At 37.2% G+C, this 20,177-nt stretch overlaps 3 protein-coding genes across 3 annotated transcripts; 2 read left to right on the top strand and 1 right to left on the bottom strand.

Moving 5' to 3' along the window:
- The first annotated feature begins 657 nt into the window (after positions 1-657).
- LOC128674326 (CD63 antigen-like) lies at positions 658-5,162 on the top strand. The gene is made up of 5 exons (XM_053752820.1): positions 658-818; positions 2,298-2,486; positions 3,151-3,303; positions 3,649-3,840; positions 4,100-5,162. The coding sequence occupies exons 1-5, from the start codon at positions 759-761 to the stop codon at positions 4,169-4,171; spliced, it is 666 nt and encodes a 221-aa protein (XP_053608795.1). The 5' UTR covers positions 658-758; the 3' UTR covers positions 4,172-5,162.
- A 2,704-nt stretch (positions 5,163-7,866) lies between these two features.
- Positions 7,867-8,502, bottom strand: LOC128674457 (uncharacterized). Its single transcript, XM_053752976.1, has one exon. The coding sequence runs from the start codon at positions 8,500-8,502 to the stop codon at positions 7,867-7,869; it is 636 nt and encodes a 211-aa protein (XP_053608951.1).
- Positions 8,503-10,943: 2,441 nt separating this feature from the next.
- On the top strand, positions 10,944-14,089 carry LOC128674347 (tetraspanin-9-like). Its single transcript, XM_053752839.2, has 5 exons — positions 10,944-11,092; positions 11,391-11,579; positions 11,786-11,935; positions 12,637-12,843; positions 13,467-14,089. The coding sequence occupies exons 1-5, from the start codon at positions 11,036-11,038 to the stop codon at positions 13,521-13,523; spliced, it is 660 nt and encodes a 219-aa protein (XP_053608814.1). The 5' UTR covers positions 10,944-11,035; the 3' UTR covers positions 13,524-14,089.
- The last annotated feature ends 6,088 nt before the right edge of the window (positions 14,090-20,177 follow it).

The raw sequence follows: 20,177 nt of genomic DNA, 5'->3' as shown, positions 1-20,177 counted from the left end.
ATCAGCCGCGCCCTACCGACATCGCCACGTTTAATTTTTATGTATTTCTTAATTTCTTAATTAATATCTATCATATATTTTAACAGATTATGCCGCACTAGATTTAAAAAAAACTTGTAGAAAGTATTGTAGTTACGGAGTAAGGAAGCAAAAGATCGTACTTTGGATCGGACATGAGACGTGACTGTCCTTTTTGATATTTTTTACGGTTGTATTTTCAAAAGGGGAAATGTAAAATAATAAAATCTATGCCCGTGAGTTGAATTATCATTATGTTACTGATCTTGCAAATAGTATCAAACATTGCCTTCCCGTGCCTTCCTCCACAGATATTAGAACGTTTTAAAATCTGTGTCTTCGTCTAATAATTTCTATACATGGATTTAATAAGTACTTCGTACAGCAGAGTACTTACTAATTCCATGTTTCTATAATCTATAAAAATATTACTCCCTTTTCTGTTCGTCTCATTCCAATAAAAACTTTTCCATCAATATAAAAATTGAAAGAAGCCATGGTTTTCGTATTATGAAGCCAAAGATTAGGTAAATTATGAAAAGTCAGGATATGAGACTTAATACTGATCATGCATTCTCGGAAACCTGATTATTATTTGTAAGAACACCGAATACCTTATACCTGATAAGTACTTTAGTTGTTATAGTACATTTTCTGGTCGCCCTATCAGTTGATAAACAGCTTCGAACGCATTCACGCGCTTATTTTTCCGCGATAGTAAAAAGCATTTTGTAGTCAAAATGGGGTGCGGTGAATTTCTTGTGAAATACATACTGTTCTTCACCAATTTGTTCTTTGCTGTAAGTATCCATTTGTATAATTCTATATGTCGAATCTTATCTACCTAATAAATCTATCTTTAACAATCTAGAATATTGTATTGTAGCCGCCATGCTATGTCGTTCCAATGGCTGGTGATCTTATAAAATTATATAGTGCTAAAATAGGATAAAAAATACCTAATGACGTTAAATAATAATGTTTTTGTAACTTGTAAGATGGTAATAATATTCTAATGACTATTATAGAAGTCTGGGCTTCCTATCCTCGCGTGTTCTCGGTTGCGTTCCGACTGTGATAGATGTGACACCGAGACCACGTAACAAAATCTTTAAAATTTGAATCGGTTGGCATTAAATTTAGCTGTTTGACGGTAACCCTCTTTAATACTGTTTCCTATCAGGTCTCATATCCCTTAGTCGCCTCGTACGACATCCACTGCTGGTTATATAGTGATGTTAGGGCGCGAACCACACCTCTGCAAATACATTACGGTCTTTGAAAAGTCTTGTGACAATATGCTCTAAAACTACCCTCTCATTTTCTGCTTTTGCAAGTCCCACGACTTGCAAATTTGCAAACTAGTAGATTATGTAACCGAGATTCTATATTTTTTCAAATTAAATGGAGAAAAAAAATGCTTTCATCAACACAACCTTTATTAAGTCTAAATTAACCTAATAAATTTTACAGACCACTTAAACAGATATATTTATAATTCGACCTGATTAACCAGAGCCAATCCTACATGGCTATTTTGTGCGGCAGATAAAAAGATAAGATAGGTATTCCAGGACAAAGATAAACGTATCTTTATTGATATGTAAAGCATACATATATAGACAAACAGAGTAAGTAATGCTATCGGTTATATACTGGATGGCATTCACCTAACATGGCACGGCGGCGAATTGTTCTAGATCGTTTCGATGATAAATTACGAAGATGTTTTGTAAAATTCTTAGAGAGCTACGTATAGTTACTGTATTAAAGTCAAAGACGAAATATTTATTCAGATATTAGACTTACACATGCAGTTTTTCTCGTCTTATTCTAATATTTCTCAAAACTTCAAAATATGTATACTTAATTATAGGTAGTAGGTATAAAGCTACTTAGACATGAAACATTTACTTGAATCTAGGTACTCTTCAATAGTAATAATATCTCTGCACTTCGAGACTATTGAAATGAAGAGTGCTTGAAATGCAATCAATAATGTTTTTCATTTTATAATGAGATCATTAATATTGGCAAAAATAGATATTTTCGCCAATTTTTTCGAAGTTTTTATAAAACCAATTCACAATAAAGGAAAAGATTTATCGATCGATACCGATCGATACATTAATGAATGCAGAAACTATATGAAACAAAAAATTGAAGAAAATTTATGAAATGAACTTCCATTGCGTGAAAAGCGAGAATGTCTTTATTCTGAGAAGATACTTATCACAAATTCCTCTACAAAATCTTAACCAATGCAATTTCATATCCAGTTGGCAGGCCTAGCGCTGCTGGGCGTGGGCATCGCCCTGCAACTGAACGTGACTGCGATCACCAACCAAATAGATGTGAACCTTCAGCTCGGGCCCATCACCACTATAGTGGTCGGGGCGATTGTCTTCCTGGTGGCCTTCTACGGGTGCTGCGGGGCCATTCGCGAGAGCAACTGCATGCTGGTCACGGTATGTGTGTCACGCTGAAACTTTGGCAGGACCAGGCGTCAAATTTTAGTTTTTACTTCCAACACTCAAAGACATTTTAGAACTTGTCAAAAAGACTCCTCAAAATCTATGCAAATACTTTCCGAAATCATTTGTAAAGTTTATTATAGTGACTAATACTGTATGTTGTGTGTATTCGTGCGAATATATACTTACTAGGTTATTAAAAGTACATCAAATTAATATCAGTTCGTTCACGTTCACATAGTCTAGTTAGCTAGTTAAGCGTTCGCTGCGTGACGTAGCAGATAAACTCCAGGCGCTGGTAAGGCCACGCAAACCGCCAAATTATGTAGGAAACAAACACCAATAAGGGACAAACGTAAAAAGTGGTGGCTAGATGTTTCAAGGAGGATTGTGTGCCATTGTTCTGACTACTAAGGATGCCGAAAGCCGTGCCTAAGTGGAGAAGAAAAAAGAAGAATGCGAACCCTGACCTTTGTGGTTGAGGAAGAAACCTCAAAAACACTCATAATAAAGATGAAAACTGTCATTGAATCTCAATGAAGTTTGATTTATTACCAAAAATAAAGACAGGAAAATATCCGCCACATTCTTCGTCAATTACAATTCAATACTAATCACGTAAATAAGTTATAACTAAGTAGTAATTCGTTAATTCCAGTACTCGATCTCGATGATCGTGCTCATGATCACCAAGATCGCGCTGGCCACGGTGATCTTCGTCAACCTGCCGCAGGTGATCGACGAGATCAAGAGACACATCACGCAGCTGTTCCAGGACAAACCCTCCGCCTTCCACGAGATCGAAACTGCTGTGAGTTGCTTTACTGGATTTGATTTGATTTTATGAATAAAATTGTCTTCTGTTTAGACGGGACTTGGTTTTTGAAGCTGTGTCTTCCATCTTTAACTTACACTACATGTTGCCTGGTGCTTCGCTCCCATGAGAATTTTCAGATAAAATGTAGCTTATAGCAATCTTGGATAATGTCAGATGCCAGATCTTTCTTATGGTGAAAGAATTTTTGAAATCGATTCGGTAGTTTCGGAGATTACCCCGCCTCAAACATACAAACTCACAAACGCTTACGCTCTTTATAATAATACCGATAAAGAGCCGCATGCAATCCTTCAAGTTTACGGTTTTAATTTTTTTCAGTTCTCGTGTTGCGGTCCGTCCGGCCCTGTCTCCTACGGCAGCCCCTTCCTGACCCTCCCCGACACCTGCTGCGCCACCCCGCCCTGCAACGAAGGCAATGCGTACGGCGGCTGCAACGCCAGAGTAGAAGCTGTCATGCACACCTACGGGCTGGCCATTGGTGTCGTCGCCATTGTTGTCGTTTCTATTGAGGTCAGTTAATAAATAAATCAATACATATTCTCTAATCTACGAGTGTTGCAGTTTCATTGCGGGGCTGTGACGCCGCGAAACCCGGGGTCAATAAAAAAAGGAACCGTTAACATTTTAAACATTCGACTGTGATTTTACAACATCTCAGAAAACAATTGCAGATTTACGTAGCAGTTGGTTTGTTTGTCAGATTACAATAATGATGCTTTATCGGAAACTGGTGTAACAGGCCCTAAGTATTGTTCTTTTTCATTTTCAGCTGGTTGCTGTGGTGTTCGGGCTGTGCCTGGCTAACCACGCCCGCAACAAGGCCAGAAGATCTCGCTATTAAGTCATTACTTAGAGATAATTTGTTATTAAGTCATTTTATACATTATACATTATACATTGGTAGGACAAGCACAATTTTGTTTCATCGCAGTTTTAAGGTTCACACTTCTACCCCTCAGCTAGATAACGTTCATTGAAAAATGAGCTTTGAAACGCTCTTTGTAGACATAATTTACATTGGCAACAAATTTGCGGTATGCCCGCTGTCAGCTCTCATCAATGTATTATATGTCTACAGAAGACACTATAAGGTTAACTTTTCAATTAACGTTAAATAGCAGGGTAGGACCATAGTTGTGTATTTATGGTGTCTAGATATCAAGTATATTACTTAAAATACAAACTACAAATACACGCACATTAACTTAGTATCATTTTAAAATAATGTTAGTATTTTGTCTTAATTGAAATATCTAACGAACTCGTACATATGAGTACAATGATGCCAGATCAACATTCCTAGCATGTACAATTTTTTCCTGTATTATGTACCTCAGAAAATTCATCGTAACTATTACCACCGTAGGTACTTATAAAGGTAGTACCTACAAGTCTTTAAATGTAGTGTATAAGATTTCTGTTTATAAGCGTTGAACAAAATGACACAAAAAGTAAGTACTTAGTGGAAGTTAGTTTTTGTTTACTATGACATGATTTTCAACTTCGTTTCCTAAATTACTTGAAAATAGATTTATTTTTGTTGTAAATGTTAACTTATGTTTTACATTCTGTCTAGATAAAGAGTAGAAAATAATGGAGGGCCCTGTGTTCTCGTCTGTGTAATCGTGGCATTATTGGCTTGACCGTTCCATTTGGTATTGCAATGGCAAAAAAAGTACGTTAAAAATTCGTTTTGTACTCTTTATAGACAGAGTGTAAATGACAAGGTTTTTTTTTATATATTTGTCGTCAATACTAAAAGTATCGTTTGTGAAATTGTGATAATAGTAGGTACGAGATATTAAGTACTTAAATAAATGTTACCTATATCAGTTGTTTTCTCCTTTTAACTTATGATTTAGGTTAGCTTTAGTACCTGGGCGACCATATTTAGTTCGCTAGTGTCTATGCGAGCACTTTCCATTAAGATGACCGTAGTTCCGTGCGGTGTGTGTGCGGTAGATAGTCGTAAAAGTTCTGTCAAAAGCCTTTAGGTGACTAACTCAGAAGAAATTAGAAATGTATGAGTTAACGATTTACATAATTCGAGAGGTACCTCGTCGTAATCAAAATATCTAATAAATATCACGTCACGTCTCTAGATAAAACTATGTTAATGAGTGTAACGCCAAATTAATTTTGTACTTACGATTGGTTTGATTCTTTATCATGGATTCTTTATTGTAGCCGTTTATAATAATTTATGCGACGATTGACAAGTGGTGAACATTATTATCAATATCCAAAAAGGTTTATATTACGAACTAGCTTTTGCCCGCGGCTTCGCCCACGTGAACTTCATAACAAAATCTTAGTAATTTTTTTATCGCGTACTCTGTAAGACTGTGTAGAACTATCATATTTACAGTTTTTCACCCCTTCGTTTTTCCCCCTTTGTTAAGTAATGTAATTATAGAACCCTTTCCTACATCAATTCCGGTGAGAGTGTCATCAATAACATCCAACAATGCTGTTGCTGTACTACGGCCAGCTCGAAAACCAGACTGTTTCGCAGGTAAAATATTATTGGAATTCAAATGTTCAGTGACTTGCTGACTAACAATTTTCTCTGTTATTTTTGACAAGAAGGGGAGCATACTAATTGCTCTCAGATCTTTAAGTTCAGTTGGATTATTTACTTTTGGTAGGGGTTTAACAAGTGCCTCCTTCCAGGCTTCAGGAAAAACTCCACTCTTAAGTGATAAATTTACAACATCCGTTATAATTTTAAGTGTTCGTGGCAGTGTTAGTATGATCATATCACGAGTTATACCATCCATTCCCTCAGCATTAGTAGTTATTCCCATAATAATTTTTAAAACAGTCATTTCATCGACAGGTTTTAGTTGAAAAGATGCGTTACAAAATCTATTGTTTTTAAAATACATGAGGTCTGCAGCAGAAACTTTGTCATTTCCAGGGACATTCAGAAAATGATTATTAACTTGATTGGCATCATTTATGCCTGGAGGCAAACTTGGCTTATGTTTGAAATCTACAATGTTCCTTTTGATGTTACTCCATAGCTTTTTAGAATTTTGTTTATTCGAGTTAATACTATGCTGAAAAAATGCGGATTTTTCAGAGTGCATTGCTTTAATTACAGTAGATTTTAGTTCCTTGTAGAATTTAATATCTGATTCAAGTTTAGTCAGCCGACTTTTATCATGGGCTTCGTCTCTCAACTTTATCATCATCCTGATTGTCGGAGTAATCCAGGGGTAACTCTGATTTTTAATATAAGATTTAATAATAGGAGCATGAACATCAAAAACATGCAATAAGTATGCATTAAAAGATTCCACGGCTACATTTACATCAGTACTAATTAAATTTTCCCACTTAATGGCATTTACAAGAGAGTTAAATTCTTTTAGGTTTATATCTTTAAGTGGTCTGTACTGTATCCATCTAGGGGGAGGCTTGGGTTTATTAAGGCGGAGTTGACATGAGATAAATGCATGGCGGCCTAGATCAGGAATGTAGTCAACAGAAATATTAAATAATTTGGTGGTGCTACACACGACATCTATTAGGGTTGCAGAATGGTCTGTAAAATGAGTAGGTTTATCTACATATTGTACCATATTTGTGTAGTGAAGAAAATTATTCAATTTTAATGTATCAGGTAGAGAGGAATTAAGAAAGTCAATGTTAAAGTCCCCTAAGACTATAACATGGTCGTAGCTGGAGAGAGACATCACCGATTCAGTTAGGGCATCAATAAATGTATTCACGTCAACCCATTGCGCTCGGTACGCAGTACCAATCGCTAGTTTACAGCCACCAAGGGAAACACCAATCCACATCTGTTCAACTGTATCCGTATGAGGAATCCTAATCTGTCTAGCATAAATACTGTCACGGATATAAAATCCAACACCACCTCCGCACAATTTTTTAGAGTCCTTAGGTCGTGGAATATGTCTCAGCCTATACCCCGAGGGCAAAGGTGCTCGTTTCTCTTCATTTTCTTTCATAATATCCACCGAACGACTCTCTAACGCGGCTAGAAATTCATCATGCTTCGTTCCCAGAGACCCTTTGTTCAAAAAACCCAATGTGAATAACTTCTTGTTAATAAATTGAAAAACAAAAGAATGCGATAATGTGATAAATTGAGAATTAATTAAATACTTTTTAAGAATGGTAATATGACGCTCATTTATATATATATCAAATACGACAGAATCACAAAATTGTGTGTCAGGCGGAAACAACAGCGACGCAGTGGCACTTTCTTCATAACTAGGAATAGCACCATAACATTGCAGTATACTAAGGTGTAATAAGTAGAAGCTACTGTACAATACTTTGAACATATAAAACATATTAATCAAAACCATATATAAAAATAGTGACGATCTATGGCAAACTAAATTATACCTATTTTGATAAAAATACTCTTTTACAGTTTTATGCTGCGGAGCAGTTTTGAAAACAAAATTAAAGAGGTTAAAATACAATTTTATGAAATAACGTTTGGAACAAAATTTTATAAATAAAATAAACGAAGAAAGAAGAGTTACATCATATTTACTGTGCAGACTGGTTAGCATCACCAACAAAGTTATCCCCAAAAACCGTAACGAGGTCCACCTCGGAGCGAAGTCGAAGACGCTCACCGGCATGCTCCCGTCGGGCAAAGATTTTTCCATCTCGCGTCCATACGAACTTCCAGTTCAAACGCTTGGCGGCCTCTCGTGCCCTCAGGAATAGCTGTCTGTTTCGGCGGGTGAGCCGTTCGTTGATGTAAAATAGGCGGGGTGAAGTGGTAGTGCTACTTTCGCTGTTAGAAGGCACAGTGAGGCGGCGGCGCACGCGCGCGGCCCGAAGAAGAGCGTCGCGCAGATCACGACATGCAAGGCGCACGACAATAGGTCGGGGGCGCTCGCCACCGACGTCGGCCGCGCCGGTCCTAGGGGGCGCACCCATTCTCACCGCACTCACTACATCACGTTCACCGACTTCCACTCCTAGTATTTTGGCGACTGTCAGAACTACGTGAGTGGCATTCTTATTGCACTCTGGATAGTTGGCGATCTCGATATCGTTTCCAAGCATTTGTTGATCTCTTTCATCTATTTCTAGTTTTAGTTGCTCGACAGCCGTTTCCAAGTTGGAAATCACTTGACTTTGGGGTTCAGAACGCTTGGTCTCCAATTCTACCATTCTGCTTTCGAGCGTTTGCAAACGGAGGTTATGCGCATTAATTGTCGCAGTAAGATCTGACATAACGGAGCGAAATACGCTTATTTCATTGCGCACAGCCCGCATTTCTTCCATCAATTCTTTAAATTCTGTCGTAGAGGACAAAATAACCTCAGTACTCTGGGTAACATAATTATTAATCTTGTCTGTACTTGTATCAAACAAATCCTTCGAAGTCAACTGACGGCGTAGTGTGACGTTACTTAATTGTTCAGGTGAGGTATTTATTTGAACGGGGGTATTCTGGTTGCAACTTTTAGGTTTCTTACTTAGGCAACGGGGACATTTCCAGCTCTCACGACGATTTTTATCATGCATGAAGAATGAGAAGAAGCGCTGTTGACTAATATTTATGCATTCTAAGTCATATCTCGCCTTACAAATAGAGCAACACATAAACTCCTTGTTGGGCAACGATTTATTACAACCAGCACAAATGTTCACCGAAGTATTCGGCATCTTGAATTGTCAAATTAGCTTAAGAAGACACAAACAAGGCACAGCGGCAAGTAAACTAGCACGTTCAAACGCGGCATGCGGAGCAAGCGGGCGGAGCGGGGGGCGCGGACAGTGAGCGCGCGCGCGACCGTTTGGCTTGTAAACTACCTTAGAATTTTGAAATAAAATCACTCACAGTCTTTGAGTCCTTTGGCCACTGGTAAAAACCTTTACACGTTTAGCTAGACAGCACTTTCAACTACAGATGAGTGTATAAATAAACTTAGATTGTGAACTTTTTACCACTTTAAACATAAATTACACGGGATGAATTAATAACACGTCTGCTTCGTTCGGGTGTCGTGTGCGATCCCTATTGATACGAGTACATACGCCCATTATATCTATAACAGACTTTAATCGATAAAAACAATTTGTTTAGATTCTGTTTACACCTTTCTACAAAATTTTAAAGTAAATCGGCTCCGTGGATTGTTATTTTAATTTTCCTACAGGACCCCCCTCATTTTCCGGGATGAAATGTCTATAAGATGTTAACCCAGGATTCTGAGGCATTTTTTATTCATAATTAAGTAGTTTTTCAATTATCCTATGGGAACCTGAACATTTGCCGGAATGAAATGTATATAAGATGTTAACCCGGTATATAAAGTACCTACATACCAAATTTCAAGCAAATCGGTCCAGTAGATTTTGAGTAATGCGCGTTCAGACAGACAGACAGACGAAAATTTCCAAAACTATATTTTCGTCATCTATATCAATAACTAAGTATATTCCATGATGAATTTAAAAAAATATCCAATGTACAAATTTGGCCTTTCTTCAATTTTATTATATGTATTGATAGTAATTTTTAGTAAACTCACGTAACTGGGGTGGCACAACTAGTTGTGCTTGTTTTGCGTTGTATATTGACGGACATCAAAACAAGAGAGTGCGACTGAGCAATGGGACATGGCTATTACTTATCAGATAACGATATCCAATATCTTATGACTTATGCCTGTAAATTTTATAACAGCAATGATTCATATTTGGGATTATTCAAAAATAACAGGAGTTGATATATAGAAATGCAGATTGATTTTTGATCTCAGCTAAAAGTTACTGGCAACTTCTGAAGTTCTGGTTTATAAAGCACTAGCTGCGCCCCGAGGCTTCCGTCGGAGTTTCAGGATGAAAAGTACCCTATGTACCCAGATTATATTCTACCCGTGTACCAAGTTGACTAATTCAACCGACAGTGCTTTGAAAATCAATATTGATAAAATGCTCGCCACTATTAATAATTGCACCGGTCAATTTTTTTTTAAATCTATGTGTGTCCGATAAGGTGCAATCGACGGGTGATAACAAAGATAAAGCTGCTATCAACCTTAGCAATTATAAACACTTGATAATTGTAAATATCCAAACATACCTATGTGCAAATATTTGGTTGATATATAATATGTGTAATGTATGTATACCATAACTAGGATACCCCTACACAAAACACCTAATGCCAGCTCAACACTAACGCACCGAATCACATGGCGACGCGAATGCGTGAACATTGCGTACTTAGTTGTACCAGTGCATTTATTTACCGCAATGAAAAACCAGCAATGTATACCGAATCCGCCAAAGTTTGGCGAACTGTTCGACGACAGTGTGGAGCCGGCATAATAATTCTAAGTGCATTCAGTGCTTTTACTGATTTTTCACACTTCATTACCACAGCCCAAAGTACAGTCAAAATTACATAACGAAACGTATTATTAACTTCTATCACCATCACAAAAGAGATTCATGAAGAACCTTTGCGTGATGTTGACTGTACTAGCCCATATACTAAATAACAACTAACCTACATCGACTATTACAGGCTTTTCTATCTCAGTTTGAAAAATTACGTTGATAAAAATGTACCTAGATTAGATAGCATTATCAATTTCCGTTATATATCAGTACTAGATTGTTTAACTAAATATTACCATAAATAATGTGAAAATTTTGGTTCTATCTAATTTAAAAGGTAAAAGTAATCACGATGTGTGTAACTTTTATAGTGAAGTACATTTTGTTTTTTGTGAATCTGGTGTTTGCTGTAAGTATTAATGAATCGTAATAGTAAAAGATTTTGTGGTTTGAAATGTTGACATGCAGCTTAGATAATTTTTGATTAAATCTATGTAAAAATAATCTTCTGATTCGAAGACAACATTAGCTTTCTCAGTTTTGTTAAACTTTTAAAACAGAATATTATGAGAAATAGTAGTACAGTAGTAACTTATATTATTTACATATTTATTTTCATATTCTATTTAGTAAAAAATAAAAGCAAAGACAAAGTCTTTCTCATAAAATATAGCAAAGTTACGTCAATAATTATTTGCTATTTTCAGCTTGCCGGCGCTACTCTCGTGGGTGTGGGCGTGGCTGTACTCGTCCAAATATCTGATATCCTAGATCAGATCCCTGTGAACCTGAATGCTATTCCTATCACGATCATCGTCTTTGGTTCTATCATATTTGCTATTGGATTTTGTGGCTGTTACGGCGCTATTAATCAGTCAAGATGGCTTTTAACTATGGTGAGTATTTTTTGGAAAATTATATAGATATTGATAGTTTGTCCACTAGAAAATATAGGAAAGCGGCCCTGGGCTCCGGAATTCAACGGCTGGGGAAGAGACCGGAAAAGCGCTCAAATTAGAGAGAAAGAATGAATCGTCATGTAAGTATATTTTTTAAACGAATAAACTTATTTACTATAAAAAAATACGTTTGAATTTTTCAGTATGCAGTCGTAATGGCAGGGTTGGCTGCCGGTAAGCTATACTTCGCGATAATCCTGTTCCGAGGGCTAAGCAACATTCGGGAGACGGCTGAAGGATGGGTCGTTGACGCATTTAGGAACCTGGACTTGTTTCCCGCGATTGAATTCGCTGTAAGTGAATATTTCATTCAGCTTTTGCAAGAAAGACATGCATCAATAAACGAAAGTCGGCTTTCTTTACACGATTCCGACGGAAAACTATCAGCACACAGAGGGCATAGATTCGAAGTGTGACGCAGCGAACCAATGACATTGCAGTGTGGTTGTCGTTGCGTCACAATGGCGCAATGTGATTGGTTCGCTGTGTCTCATTCCGAACCGATCGCACTTCGCCCACAGTTGGATCTCCAACAGGTGTCAAAAAGAACATTTTATATGAAGCTTGTATTACAGTAATGTGCTGTGATGTCATTTTGCAGTCAAAATCATTTCTAATATTATTTAATGAAACCAAAAGAAATTGTAAATCTTCTGATCAATTAAAGTTACTTTTAAATTTTATGTTTAATTATTTAAATGCCTTCATATATTAATTTTTTTCCCAGTCGAATAACCAATGGGTGGTGTCGACGTACATTGTTGCTTGCTTTTCATTTCGGTAATAAAATACTCACACACAGGGGGCATCTGAGTTCGGCGACGATATTGTGAAGTAGCCATTAGACTTTATCCGAGGACCACAAATTTTAACAGAATTAATTTTTCTATATAGAACCTAATAGGTACCTACTTCAGTTAAAAACAATTTTCTAAAAACATTTTTTAGTTTTGTTTTTTATCGCTCTCAAAATAACCTTTCTTTCTCACTCCAGTTCAGCTGCTGTGGCACCACTGGCCCTTCGTCCTACGACGGCATCTACCCAGTGCTGCCGCCGACCTGCTGCCCCAACCCTTCCTCCATCACAGAGTGCCAGGGCAACGACGCTTTCTCTGAGGGCTGCGTCAGCAGACTGGGCAGCTACTTTGAGGTGTTCGGGGACGCCATCGCCGGTGTCCTTGTTCTAGTCATCACTGCTGAGGTACACCTCGTGTTTACGTATCTCTCAGTATCTTCCTAAAAAGTCGGGACCCAACTATAAGATGGGTTTGCGCTGGATTGTTTGGGAAGAAACTGAACAACAACTGAACAACAACAACTTAGCGTACACCCATATCTGTCTCTCCTTGCTTCCAGGTCTTGCTTCGTGTGTTTGAGGACCAATACTTTCACGTTTTATAGTTTGACATATTGTTTTCTTCCTGAGATTTAAAGCTAAAGATTCTCGTATTTTTTGGATCCCGTGTATATGTGCAGTCACGTGCATTATTATGTTTGTTTGTAATAACTTTATAGTACGAAATATGAATACGAAAATTAGTAAAGAAAGATATAACAAAATATTCAACAATACATCAATAAAAATATCGATTAATAAACCTATTATTTCAATGTCTAGAACTTGGAAGTTTGTTTTCTATCGTAGTCCATGTAACGGCGCACTTATCCCATACATATTTGTTCTTATTCCAATGTTACTAAGTCTACAATATATCAATGCACGTGACTTTACACTTGCCTAATGATAACAAATGAAAATCTGCCTAGTGATAACAAAGCCGCCCTCCGTGTAGAAATATATTTACAAACATCCCATATTTTCAGGTGGTGGGCATGGCGTTCAGCGTGTTCCTATGTTGTGCTGCAAGCAAGAAACGATGAAATTACGCTATGATTACCAATTTACTGTTTTAAATTTATGTAATTTACTCTACTATTGACGACCTCAGTGGCGCAGTGGTGAAGTGCTTGCCCCTGAACCGGTCGGGTCATGATGGAAAATGATCTTTTTCTGATTGGCCCGGGTCTTGGATGTGTATCTATATATGTATATGTTATAAAATATAGTATCGTTGAGTTAGTATCCCATAACACAAAATTGACGACGCGACGAACTTACTTTGGGGCTAGCTCAATCTGTGCGATTTGTCGTAATATATTTATTTATTTATATTGAGATACTAATAAATTCACTGATAATTAGAGCGCTCAGATGAGAGAGTCTAAATATTGTATCTAATCGATCGAATACTAAGAAAGCCCGAAACTTCCGGTCCTAAACTAAATCTTAGGCGAAATAATGCGGATAAAATCGCGGTTGGGTAACGGATTAAAATTTTGGTCAATTATATTATTATTTATATTATTAATCAACAAGTTTTCAGTTCATCAACTGGATTCCCGATTTAGTTGGACCCACAATGACTGTTGCATGAAGATCTTAAATCTACTAAAACAATATTAGTAAAATTCGTGGTAAAATGTATTTACAGTGCAAAGACATGAGTTTACAGCCTCAGAACACAAAAAAGTTATCAAATCACTCATGTTCCACACATCTTTCATGCCTACTAGCCGACACAAGCCTACACTATAAATTTAATAATGATTTTGTAAAATATCTAACCGATTCGACATTGTAATCTAATCACAATTTATAGTTTATAATTTTGTGTTGACTATCATGCAGGTGTTTTGGATGTTATGTCTGTTAATCTGTATGTGTCTATAGATAAATAAATAAATAAGTATACGCTCTTGTATGCAAGCGAATCCAGCACAGGATTCCAGTGTGATAGCGTTGGTGAGTCCTATCAGTCGACCAATTGATTTACGCAAAAAGTTATTATAAGTTTGACTGCTAAGTGGGCCTGTGTGTCTATCTGTGTACATGGCACCGTAGTACATCAACGGGTGAACCGATTTGGATTTGGTTTTTTTATTTGATAGCTAATTTTTATGCGGTGGTTCTTAGATATGTTTGATTAAAATCGGTTCAGCCGTTCAAAAATTGAAAGTCTAAAAAGTAAACTTGTGTGCAATAAAGTTGCCGCTGGCGCATTCTGTGTTTTTTCTCCGATCCCAGAGCAGAGGCCTGCCAAATCCGGCAGTCGTATACCTGACGGGCGTCCACCTCGGAGTAACGGCACACTGACCCTACCTGTCTGCAGACACACAACTCGCGAAACACATGATTAGTGGAACAGTCGAAGCGGTGGTGGACCAGCGGTGAGAATTGTGAAGCGAAAGGTCCCAGGTTCGCTATTCGTGTTACATGTGTGTGTACCAATCTGTCTCAATGTAATGTAACGAACGGATAACATCGCAAGGAATCCTGCATACTGGTTGAACATTTGGTTCACTTGCCACTTAATGTCGGTAGGTTAGCTGAAGCAAAGTGACGTGATACATTTAAGTATTGCATTATTTACCATGACAAATGGTACATCCAGGAACGGCTCCAGACATAGGAACTCCTCAACGGTTTACTGCACGGATATGATTTTTTTTTAGTCACACATTGAATGCAATAATAAGATCTCTCTATGCAACAATAAAAGCATGTGTCAAACATGTAATTTATAAAAAAAACCCTATTTTTATAGATGTTATGATTCAAATGTTTATAACATGCATAATATTGCATCGTGCGAAGCCGAACAGAGCCGCTAGTCTCTGAATAAATGTTAGCGTTTTAGTTACTTATCGCAATCGATACAAATTCAAAAGCGCTGCAGCCGCTGGCCGGTCCATGTCACCGCGTGATCGGATGCTGGCGCCTTCCCCGAGCGCGATCACTCGTAAATACATAAAACATAAAACGATCAATTGAAAAACTCGTCCGAGTGTAACGGTCAAAGATGGCCGCTGCAACGGGGTCGATGACCTGCGGGAAAACAACCGCATTGCAATTTATTTAATTGGAATCGAAATTATGTAGTTATGTTGACATATTGCACGTGGTCGCGGGGATCGGCCACGCTATGCACAATTGTGAACAATTGCCATTTAAGCTGCTAACAAGCCTTTTTATTTCAAATGTCGCGCTACAGTTTACATAACTTTTAAATCCTTTCGGGGCTCATAATATGTAATATGCTTTTATATGTACAGACAGTGCTGAATCGAGCCCATAGTCGTATGTGAAGTGGGAATATGGTAATTTAGGAATAAATATAAGTACGCATTCATGGACCGTAAAACCATAATACTCGTTTTTAGGCAGTCGCGTAAAATTGTGAATTACAAAAGACATGAACGCGCTCATGCTGTGAGTTCCCGATGAGTTTTTTCCCTTATCTTCGCGTGTTCCCGGCTTCATTATGGACTGTGGCGCCGCAAAGCCTAATATTTTATAAAGCATATATATTTTATATAGGTATACAAAATAACCTTAAATTTGTGAAAACTCGTCTGTGACTGTGCCTGACGTCAACCCTCTTTGCGAATGGTATTGTTGCTTATCAGGTCCCCTCGTACAATTTCCAAGGGGGGACATTTAGTGGTCCTATACTAGGGCGGGACCACACGCCAGTTCATGGATGAGGCTTCTCTATCATCCGAGCGTTTACCCGATTTCTTCTAAGCTGAGCGTCGAAGTCCAGGGTCCTTTCTTACTACTCATTACCATGACTATAAGTACTTTATCTAACCTTGAAATTATCGGGTCGGATCTCCTTGCTCTCTGGCGAAAATGTATTTCGCCAGAGAGCTACGTTCGGGCTTGTCTGTGGAGTTACAGTGTTGTAGTATGGTTACATCATACAGTGACTTCACTAAAGAAGTCATTTTTCATTCAACTGTGCATGTTTCCGATCGCTTTCGGGGTTGTGACGCCGTGAAACCCGGAGGACTTGTAAATAAAAAAAAATCTAAATTCTTTATTCAATTTAGATGATGTGATATACATCATTTATTGATGTCAAAAAAATTACTTAAACTAAGTCTACCGCCGACTTTCAAATCCCAGGTGAGGAAGCTATAAAAATACTTCACTAAAGTATTGTTTTGTGAATAAATGTCACAATAACTGAGAATCGAATCCAGGACTTCCCAATGCACGTTGAATCCTACATACAAACAATATAAAACTCGATTCTTGTAAGGAATAGTATCGATGGTCAATGGTCATTGACTCCCAAACTGGTTAACCCGCGATTTTAATTATTATTGGTTTAGATGTATTCAAATGTATGCAGAGTGTGTGAGGTCGAGAAATGCTAATATTTGGAATAACTGGAACTACGGAAATGTAAGTAGATGCGACCGTTATAGGAAGTTCTAGTTGGAAAGGAATTTTCAAATTTATCTATCAATCTTACTTGTTAATTAAAACTTCTAGTTTTACAAATTGAGGGCACAGGATGAAGGTTAATCTCGATTAAAAAGCGAAGCTCGGGCTCCGATGGAATGTTGCTTAGATGACAGAGAGAAACGAATAATTTCGATTTAGTTTAATAATTATTCATAACAATTAAATAAAAAATAATATAAGAAGCTAGTGACGAACAAGTTGACGACAAGATTTATAAAAAACTACCTGCTCCCAGGGGCTTCGCTCTCGTAGGAAAAACGGAATAAAAATATCCTATGTGCTATTCCAGAGGAGCTATTTTTGAACTACATTATTCATGAAAAATTTATGACAAGGGATTTATTACAAAGTGTTAGTACACTTAGTAATATTTTAGTCAGTTACATGTCTATGAAAGTAAAAAAAAAAATACACCCTAATAGAGTTGCCAAAAATTTATGTAAGTGTTCTGGGAATTGATCGGAAATAATTTCACACGCATGTTTCATTTTTCACCGGTGTCATGTGAACAAAATTCAAGAATAGCCGCCCAGCTTTCATGATTATCGAGATGCTAATGCCTTCAGAGCTGGGGTCAGGAGTTAGAAGAAAGTCCATTGTGCGCGAGAAAGTCGGCTAAGGATATGTCTGCGCGATTGATTTGTACAATGTAATGTTTACATCTGTATTAACACTTCCCACTGCGCTGACTTCTACACTCTCGTGTGGAAGATAAAGAAAACGTAGAATGTGCCAGCTAAGCAGATTGTAAAAATCAATCAAGGGAAAGGGCTATAACTGAAGATATACGATAAACTAGGAAACTGTCTCACCAACGTCAGCTAAATTATTCCCTTTACGCTCTGTTCCATTTTTTTATTAATTTAAAAAATATAAGAGGTCCTCAATTCGTTGCAACTTTTAAAACTTGGCTACATGATACATATTTTTCAGTGTCATGGAGAATATAAAAAATGCATATTAACCCGTTGAGGGCGGAGATAACAAGTTTATTTGTTAGACAAATTAACAAACCCCCCCCCTAGACAAATTAAAAAAAATTTCAATATTCATTTCGCTACAACTTTTGAACAGCTGAACAGATTTTCATGAAACATGGCTAAGAACACTCGGGATAATATTATCTATGACACAAAAAAACTAAACGAAAATCGGATCATCCGTTTGGGAACTACGATGCCAGAGACAGATACACAGACAGATACGTTAAACTTATAACACCCCTCTTTTTGCGTCGGGCTTTAAAAAAGACATTGAACAACAATAGGATCGCAGTCCGATCGTGCCGTGCGATAACTGAGGTGTCCAATCGAAATGATTATATATTACGTTACGTCTAGTCGAATTAATAATTGTTTTAGTCTTGGGCTACATATTTTTATTAGGCCATTTCAACAGTTACACTACAGCATAACGGATGTCACAAATTCATAACTCAACACTCATTATATATGCGAGATTTATTGAAAATATCAAACCAGCTACTCAATTAATCTGACTTAATTCTTGTTAATGTGTTTGCTTGGTCTTTCATGTCGCCGATACTTGTAGACTTTTTTATTTCTGATCTACTTTTGCGCTATTAATTTATTGTAAACGCTATTAAGTAAGTACTCGATTTTAATTGGGATATATATTTTTAGGAAGCCGTAGTACAGTTAGGTTGTCTTACGATCTTGTCGTTAAATTCTCGGGTTCATTCACATCTGCAAATGTTTTATAATTTATGGGAAACGAACATTTTTTTCTTTCTTTTCGGGAAAATTTCGTCATGTGATCTGGGTTTTTCCCTCGTTTATTTTGTGTGTCTGCTCATAATTGTCAATATCTCTAGTTTTAAGAGACGTATCACGGTGAAACCTATAGCAGATTTTAAGTTAGACCATCTGTTATATAACTGTGAAAACCACATGAAATTCCATCCTGTATTTTTACGTGAACCGCGAACGAACATATAGATTGACGACCTCGGTGGCGCAGTGGTAAAGTTCTTGCCACTGAACCGAGAGGTCCCGTGTTCAATCCCCGGTCGGGTCATGATGGAAAATGATATTTTTCTGATTGGCCCGGTTCTTGGATGTTTATCTATATATGTATTAGTTATAAAATATAGTATCGTTGAGTTAGTATCCCATAACACAAGTCTCGAACTTACTTTGGGGCTAGCTCAATCTGTGTGATTTGTCCTCATATTTATATTTATATATTTATAGATAGAGAAAATTTTAAAAAAGCATTTTTTGGCTTCTGTTAGTCTCATAAAGACCTCCATAATTATTTTTCTTTAATATCTCCTATGTGCAGACATATAGCCCACTTAGTTTTATTATAAACTAGATGTTGCCCGGGGCTTCGACTTGTGGGAATTGTGAGAATTGTGAGAATCTTGAACAATGTAACCTTTCTAATGGTGAAAGAATTTTTGAAATCGGTTCGGTAGTTTCGGTGATTACCCTCCTCAAACATACATACTCGCAAACGGCTACCTTTTTATAATAATAGTATATAGATACGTTGCCAGACCACAATGGAAGCAAATAAAAAAGTGCCGATGTCGACCAAAATATCAATTTTGTTCCAGGACTTGACATTTGGCCTCTCTTCGTGTCATGTTTGTTTGAGTATGACAGACATTTGGCAGAAGATTTTCTTTTACCTCTACTTAACATATGTACGTAACTTGAGTCATTGCCCTAAATATGTCCATTATACGAGGTTGGTATATATGTATATCTTTATTGCTAACAGCCCATTCTTCTCGGGTAAACACAATAGAGTAATGACATAACACACCTAAATCTTTCTCAGGTATTGGTGAGCACTGCATGAAAATCCTTGCAGTCGTTTTTGAGTCTATCGAGAACCGACAGACAGACAGACAGACAGACGCGGCAGAGGACTATGTTTTATGCAGATCTTCGATGAGGCATTCACACTCATGTCGCATCCAAGCCCGAAGTAAATATATATTAAATAAATAAATATTTCTTATTTCTTATTCTTATATCTTAGTACGCATAAAAAATAAACCTTTAGATAAAATTCGAGGCTGAATTTATGACCGGCCGCCTCCTTCGAACCGTTAATCACAAACCTCTAAAAAAATAAGTACACACTGTTCTTCTAAATGGAAATAAGTATATGACCTATTAGCAAGTGTTAGTAAGTCCATTTAATTTAATAATCTTAACAATCAAGATATAAACGTCAACAAACTCAAG

This window comes from Plodia interpunctella, chromosome 12, assembly GCF_027563975.2.
Source record: "Plodia interpunctella isolate USDA-ARS_2022_Savannah chromosome 12, ilPloInte3.2, whole genome shotgun sequence".
NCBI lineage: Eukaryota > Metazoa > Arthropoda > Insecta > Lepidoptera > Pyralidae > Plodia > Plodia interpunctella.
This window is presented reverse-complemented; position numbering and strand designations above follow the sequence as displayed.